Source organism: Asparagus officinalis, chromosome 1 (genome assembly GCF_001876935.1).
Source record: "Asparagus officinalis chromosome 1, Aspof.V1, whole genome shotgun sequence".
Lineage (NCBI taxonomy): Eukaryota > Viridiplantae > Streptophyta > Magnoliopsida > Asparagales > Asparagaceae > Asparagus > Asparagus officinalis.
The window spans coordinates 122,127,920-122,135,989 of NC_033794.1; the positions used below are offsets into that span (position 1 = coordinate 122,127,920).

The 8,070-nt window shown below is 35.2% G+C and overlaps 1 protein-coding gene across 2 annotated transcripts in view; it reads left to right on the plus strand.

Moving 5' to 3' along the window:
* The window catches only part of LOC109829262, a 21,024-nt gene continuing 20,049 nt past the window's right edge, over positions 7,096 to 8,070 (plus strand). For both annotated transcript variants that reach the window (XM_020396446.1, XM_020396447.1), the window contains exon 1: positions 7,096 to 7,371. In XM_020396446.1, coding sequence (XP_020252035.1) covers positions 7,203 to 7,371 — 169 coding nt within the window. In that variant the 5' untranslated portion in view covers positions 7,096 to 7,202. The remainder of the gene's footprint in view (positions 7,372 to 8,070) is intronic.

The following is an 8,070-nucleotide window of genomic DNA, read 5'->3' on the forward strand; positions in this document are numbered from 1 at the left end:
AAACAAGACAGACTTCACCATACCTTGATGTGTGTCTACCACATCCAGGTAGTAAAATATGTCCCTGTTGACATGGGTGTGGTGTCTGCCATACCCAGGTATGGCAGAATCTGTCCTGTTTTCAGAGGTGTGGTGTCTGCCACCTCCGGGTGTGGCAGACTCATTTTTTAGAATCCTAATTTGTTTAGAATTATGTTTTGTTATAAATAGAGACACGTTTTTAAGGTTTCTTTGGCTTTAATCAGGCTTTGATTAGGCATTAATTGGGTGATATTTGGAGCACAGAAAAGAGGTATTTTCTGAGCTATTAGTTTGTGTTTTATTTGGAAAGAATTAAAGATTTATTATTTGTGCTCTTCTTCTCTATTAGTGAAAAACCCATCCCATTTTTGCCTCGCAGACGTAAGTAAATTACCAAACCACGTAAAAATTGGTTGTTTGTGTTTGTGCTGTTATCTTGGATTGTTTAGCCTTCTATCTTGACGTTTTGGTTTGGTTCCTCGAAGCACAACAATTTAGCGCCGAGCACAACAGAACATAGATTTGAGTCACATTTGAAAGTCGCTTAGATGGAGTGACTTTCAAATGCGACTGAGAAGAAAGAAGGGGGGAGAATTTCTTTTATTTTAACATCTTCATCCCAGAATTCATCATCTGCAAGCAATCCACTTCCGTAAGAGCTATAACTTCATCTTCTTTTTGGCTTGAAAAAGGGAAGGAGGTTTGGCCTTGAATAGGTTAGAGAAAAACTCAAAGAAAACATTTTGTTTCAAAGTTTCTGAGGAGATGAGATTACCATCATAGTTCAAAAAAGGAATGAAGTTTATTCTTCTGTGATAGGAAGCAATTTTGTGAAAGAAAGAAGAGTTAGAATTTCATTCCTTTAACCAAAGAGCTCTAGATCTATACCTCCAATAGACTTCCTTATCTTTCACTAAAGAAGATAAGGACTCCTGAAGGGAGAGTCTAAGTCTGATATCAGATTCAGAGAGGGGAGAAAGTTCCTCAATGATAGAAGTTGTTCAAGCTTATTTTAGGTTTCTCTCTTGGAATTCTGCAGAGAGCCATAGACATGTTTCTTCCACCATTTAATTCTTTTCTTAGTGAGTTTGAGTTTTTGGTGGAGGATATCCACTGGGGTTCCAAGACATTTGAAAGAAGACCAACAATGAGAAATAAAAGGCTTAAAGGAGGAATAAGAAAACCAAGACTTTTCTAATCTGAAGATAGGCCTAAGTAAAGGGCAAGATGTGTCTAAGACAATGAAAGAATGACCAGAGCAAGAGGAGGGAAAGGAATATTAAACTAAGGAAGAGAATTTAGATTCAAAGTCAGTGGAGACCAAAAATCTATCAAGATGAGCCATGACAAGAGAATATCTCATGTTAGACCAAGTAAACTTTCTACCATTGAGAGGGAGATCCATAAAAAATAAAATTAATAAAATTTTTAAAAAGTTTTATGTCTCTGCTAGATCCTTATCTACCACTCCTTTCATTAGCATGTAAAGTGACATTAATATCCCAAAAAGAGTCCAAGGAAATGGTAACATTAGACTAACTCTCTTTAACTCCCACCAACAAACGTTCTTCTCCTCTTTATCAATATGAGCATAAATAGAAATGCTAGGAATTTTTAGTTGAGATGTTTATGAAAAAATACGACAAAAGTTGAAAAGATCTCCATATAGGAATCGAGGTAATCAAACAAAGAAGCATTCCAACCTAACAACACTCCACCCCTAGAGTCACTAGCATCTAATTTAAGTCAAGAATTAATTCTATACCCTCCAAGACTTTTTAGGGATTGAGGTCTAATGAGGTTAAGTTTAGACTCTTAAATATCTATGATGTCAACGCTTGAAAACTTAATATCATCTTTGATCAACCTCCTCTTAATAGGGTCATTAAGGCCCCTAACATTCTATGAACCAAGCTTCATAATAAAAGATTATAACAACACTACTAGGACGAGAAGTAGTGGACTAAGATTGTCCCACTGCTCTCTCAGACTCTAGAGCCTTAAGCCGAGCCAGACCATCAATGGGAATAGGTTCCTTGGCTCCACATTAGAGAAAATACTAACCAGTTCATTATCAGGCTTCATATTCAAAGTTAATGATACTGAAGCAGAAGATGATGATGATTTACCCCATTTGGAGGATGAAAGAAGAGATCTGGAAGCCGCTAGATGATGCAGTTATACTTTATGACTTATGGTTCTACCCACCTCCTTGGCCTTTCCAATAAGCTTCTTCTTTTCACCCTCATTAAGATGCTCAAATTCTGGAGGAATAGAAGTCGAAGTTTCCTTCCTGAGAGCTTTCAGAGAATCAGAAGAAGATTCAGCAGCAGAGTTAGCAGTAGGTAGAGGAGAAATTTGTGGGACATTAGAACCACTCGCACCTTGGACAGTCAAAAAAACTATCCATTGGGCCCGCTCCATCATCATATTATTGCCATTCTAGACCACCTCAATCAATTCCTGTTCTGCCATATTGGTCTCGGTCTTTGGCCCTAAATTGATACGGGATCTCCTAGACTCTGCTTGTATCTGCTGTTTCCTTAACAACCTTATCAAACCCCGCCTTATTTGAATTTAAAAGTGAAAGGACTAAATTGCCTTTGTATTTCATCTTTTCCGCCGACAAGGTCGAAACCCTCATGGCTGGCCACCTCTGGTTAATCTCCTCCTCATGGTTCCCTCTATCAACCCAGCCAGATTCTGTAGATGTGCTACCCTCCCGTTTAGCTTAGTGCTCTCGACTTTCCATCTTTTCAAAAGCCCTCTCCGAAATAGGTTTACCAATGATTTGAGTAATGGTGGATCCTTCCATCAAGATACCGTCAGTCGAGGAGACATATCTGGATTTGATCTCCTTAGGGATTTGAGATATATCCCCAACTTCAATAAGAACCTTACAATTGCTGAAATTAGAGTAAAAACAATATTATTAGAGCTCATGATGCATTCCCCAACATCCTTCAGGAGGACCTGAATAAAGTTCCAATCCCAGAGATGATATGATACCTATAGAGACGGACCCAAGTCAAGAATGATTTTAAAAGGACTTTGAGACTGAGCTCTTCATGCCATCGATAGAATCCACCTCTAAAGAATCCTATATCAATGATCTTCATCGCTTCAACTTGATCAATAAGATCATCATTAGGGAATCGAACCATAAAGCTAGTTCCCGCAGTCGTAGCGATCTTGTAGGGCCAATTCTTCAAATTGATATGGTACACAAGCATCTCTTGGAGTTCGGAGAGAAATGGAGTATCCAAAAATAGGTAGAAGATAGCAAAGGATCCCAGGTCTTTGATGACGCTTAGGGTTTATGGTGGAAGATTGATAATAGGAGAGAGAGCAAGGTATCTTGCCGCATAAAGGCAATCCCGAGAAATATGGCCTTTGCCATGACATCTAAAACAAATAAGGTCACCTTCAGGGCATTCCCTAGCCATGTGATTAATCTGGTGACAAAAAACAATTTTTTGATGGATGAAGAGGAAGAGGAAGAGCATGCCATCCTCTAGAAGAAAATGATCTCTTTTTGTAGAAAACCTTAGTCCAACCATCACCGAGATTTGGATCTAACAAATGTTTAGGCAATGGAAGAATGCCCTTATGAGAAACTGGAGGGTTAAGAGAAAGGGGGGTACAGTTGTTCTTTGAAAACATGGATGAAAAAAGTTTTGGGAGCAGAGAGCGGTAAATTGGTTGCGAACGTTGGGCTACATGCAAGCACTGATAGGAGAAAGCGAAATGATTACCATTGTTGTGACATGGAGGAGCAGTTTCTAGCCTCCATTGCTTCCCTTCAAAAATCTTCGAAAACTGCCCTCCTAAATGTCCTTCACCCTCCATCTTTTATACTGCAACATGTTCATGTGGTATTTAAGATGACTCCTTTTTAATATTTAGTGAATACCGATATTCAAGAGATTTCTCATTTGAAGGCAACACATTTTCTATTTTTATTAAGTTATTTCACAGATTCAATATAGTTCAGGGATGAACCTATCCTCCCTAGTCCTACAAATAAATGCAAATTAAGAGTAATATGCCTTAATAACTCTATTTTTATACATACTCTGTTTTTTAAATTATAAACATCTTTCAAATAAGTATTATCTTAAAGTTCAATACTATTTGAATTGTATTAGATATGCTCAAGAAAGAATTTATCGGCTTCTCATCTTTACTCATTCTAACAAAAACATAAATATACCATTTTTTATATTGTATTCTAAAATTTCAGTTTTAGATAGAAATTTCTTCTCTAACAACACATTCACTTCATTGGGAAAAATATTATTTTTAGGCATGTGAAGAAGATTGATTAATGTTAAGATTTACCAACATTTAGTCACAAAAGGAATAATTAAAAATCAAAAGGGTCAATTTCTAATTTGAAATTAATTCATTTATAATAATGTCTTGCCTTCATCATCTAATCTCTTAAATCAAATGCAAATTTTTCTAGTATTCATCAAACCTCATGATCAAATATGTCGAATGGGGAACTTTCAATATCATCTATAACTCTAATCTACACTTTGTATCTATTTCATAGTTAAGATACATAATAATAATCAACGATAATTCTAGGTATATTATGATGATCAAGATGAACACAACTAATATCTTGGCAGAACAAACCTACATATTCATAATACTTGTTACACCAAAAATTTCTTCTTCCTATATTTCTTGAAGGAGTTATAGAACTAATTATTTATTTTCTTCCTATATTTCTTAAAGGAGTTATAGAACCAATTATACTCTTCTCAATGCATATGATAGTTGTCAACGTCACACGGATGCACTCTTTGATTGCAAGGAGAGGATTAACATAGTGATAATAATCTTAGATTTACCTATTAGCATAAGTATCAAAGTTAATTCAAAGAAATTAATTTTAAAGGTTTATGACCATCATTAACAATTTTGAACTTTTGGTCATGATCAGCGCATTGGATTTTATAGAGTCATAAGATATAATGACTGATTGAAGAAATTTAAAAGGTTGTTGCATTTTTCAATGCTTCATAGGTAGTCTGAGATACAAATAATGAAGGTAATTCACTTTTGTCAAAATTTGTAGACATTGACAGAGAAAAATTATGAAGATATTTAAATCATCGCTACTGAAATTAATGATGATGAAGGGAAAATGTGCATTATAATAGAGAGGACTAAAAAAGATGCCTATAGTATGGAAGTTGGAAGGGCTCAAAGAGATGAAATTATGGAGAGTAGAATAACAAGAAGAAGAAAATAATGTTTAGACTTATGCATTAAGATTAGCTAGGCTTAGCTAGCGTATGGTATAATGAGAATAGGATTGAATGATGGTTGAAATTTATTGCCAACCTCTGAGTCGTGACTTGTAAGAATTGAGAACAGATGGAGGTTTTTAAAAATGAATAAGCACATAACACAAAGAGTTTTGATAATTAGGGTATGTCTAGTTAGAGGGTGTTAGAGCAACACATGTAGCCGCAAGAGCAATATGTTGTTCTAACTACGTCTATGTATGCTTGATTGTATGTTGTTACAACACGAGAAGATTATCGTAACACCAACATATGGTAAAAATGAGGGTGTTGCATATGCACTAAAAATTTGTAGAGAGTTGCTGCAATACAAGTTGCAACTACTTGCAAATGTAATAATATATGTTAAAACCACAAGCAAAGGCAACTATGAGTATGTTTGGTTAGGAGGAGTTAGAGTAACAAATGTGAGTTAGAGTAACAAATGTTGCTAGTGTTCCAACTCATGGTGTTGCAACAAATGTGAGTTAGAGTAACAAATGATGCTAGTGTTCCAACTCATGGTGTTGCAACACTCTTGAATTTGAGTGGTTATTTGGTTGGATGAAATGAAATTGCAAGAGTAAATATAGCAACAATAATTGTAAATGCATTGTTTGGTTTCCAACTTTATAGTTAAAAAGCATAAATAGATTTGCATTTTGTAGAAAGACTTGCAACAAATGCTAATGCCAAGTTGGTGAGAGGAAAATCTACAAGCTTAAAAAAATAAAAAATAAAGAAAAAAAATATATACATTCACCTCATAAAAAATCTTTTTAAATCCAAATAGAAAAACCATTGACACCAAGTTTTCTTTTATGACAAAATTATGTAGCTTTTGTACTAATTATTTTTTAACCAAACAATGATTTTACATGGAAAAAACATTTTCTACTATATAATTGTATATATCCAAACAACAAATTTGAAGTTGATATCCTACAATAAACGTCGCATGCAACATTTACTATTGCAACATTTGCTACAATTTATTTATAAAGCAAACCAAACAAACATTTTTGGTTTATTTTGTTATTGCAATAACTTTTTCAATGTTGCAACAACATCTAACATACGCTTTTTGAAATTTAGATGTAGTTAAAGCAGCATGGGTTCTAACTACTCGTAATGAAACACACCATATATCTTTTTACAACACGAGAAAAACCTTTGCAAGACGCAAGAATCCCCAAGCCATCATCTGAGTCCATCTTCGATGCCTACGAAATAAACCCTGGGTGGCTGGCACACATATTCCATTCTCACGCTTCAGGCTAAGCAAATGGAATCGAACCGGGAACCTGGGAATGTTAGCAGTTTTATGACTACGCCCCAGGCTACCTACGCTACTGGTGAAGAAAGCTTATTATTGCTTGTTTACTAGGAAAGAGATTGATGGAGAAAATGACACGTGATGTAGAACCATAACGGCCAATTACTTTAGTACTAAAAAAATAGATAGATAGATAGATAGATAGAATAGATAAATAGATTGATAATAAAATAGAATAGATCATTAAAACTTCAAATTACAAGCCCACATCCAAACACAAAATAAAAACCGCCAGCCCACATAATCTTTTACTTCCGCCTTTCTTTTATAAAAAAGGAAAAAAAAGAAGAAGAAAAACATTTTAAAATCTATCTTCTCTCTCATCCAACGGTGGCCAATGCAGTCCAAACCCTTCCTCATCCCTCATGCCTATCGTTACGCATAAATCCAGTAAAATTAATAAGTTTAAAACCCCACGCCCTCTTTATAAATACCCAAAAAGAGAAAAGGAAAAAAAACTACCCCTTGGCTTCTTTATTCACTCGCAAGAATCTAGAGAGAGAAAGAGAGAAGAAACAAGAGAGAGAAAGTAGAAAAAGAAGAAGATGAGCGGCAAGAAATCTTCGACCTTCTCTTCTTCGATTCCTTCGAAGATGAGGGAAACAGTGCAGAATCTGAAGGAGATCGTGAACTGCAGTGAGCAGGAGATCTATGCGATGCTTAGAGAGTGCAACATGGACCCTAATGAGGCCGTTCAAAGACTCCTCGCGCAAGGTAATTCCTTTCCCTTTTCCTTTTGATTTTATATGGTTTTCTTTTACTTGATTTAGGGATTGCAGTTTATGAGAAAGGGGGGTTTTTATTTGTTTTGTTGCAACATAGGAAGTGGGTCTTGATGTTTTTTGGGTAAAAGTTCTTTTTTTAAGAAAAGGTGTTACTAGGATTGGGTTTGACCAGTTTTAGGAATTGGAAGTATACAAAGAAAGGGAATGTCGTCTAGTATTGGTGTAGTACTATAATCTAATAAAAAAGATCATAAAGTACTATCTTGTTGATGCTTGGAGAGTGCAACCCTAATGAGACTGTTCACATTAGGGTTTTGACCAGTTTTAGGTATTTTTTTAATCTTTTTTTTTGAGTTCATGTCATTTGGGTGTGGTCTTTGTTGTTTGTTTCATCTTTTGTGAGAAAGGAGGGATTTTGAAGGGATCATTGGGTTTTCCCATTTTTTTAAGAGTGGGTTATTACCCAAATTGGGACTTGATTTGGGGATTGGAATTTTTTGGACTTTAATCGGTTATTAGTGGTGAATGCGCTTTCATTCGTCATATTGCAATATAGGAAGTGGTTCCTGAACTTTCTGGGTAAAGAGTTCATTTGTTTTAATTTTTTTAATAAGTTATAAAGAAACATAATGTTGTCTAATTTTAGCATAGTACTGTAATCTGTGTAAAAAATGTTTTAGAATATTAT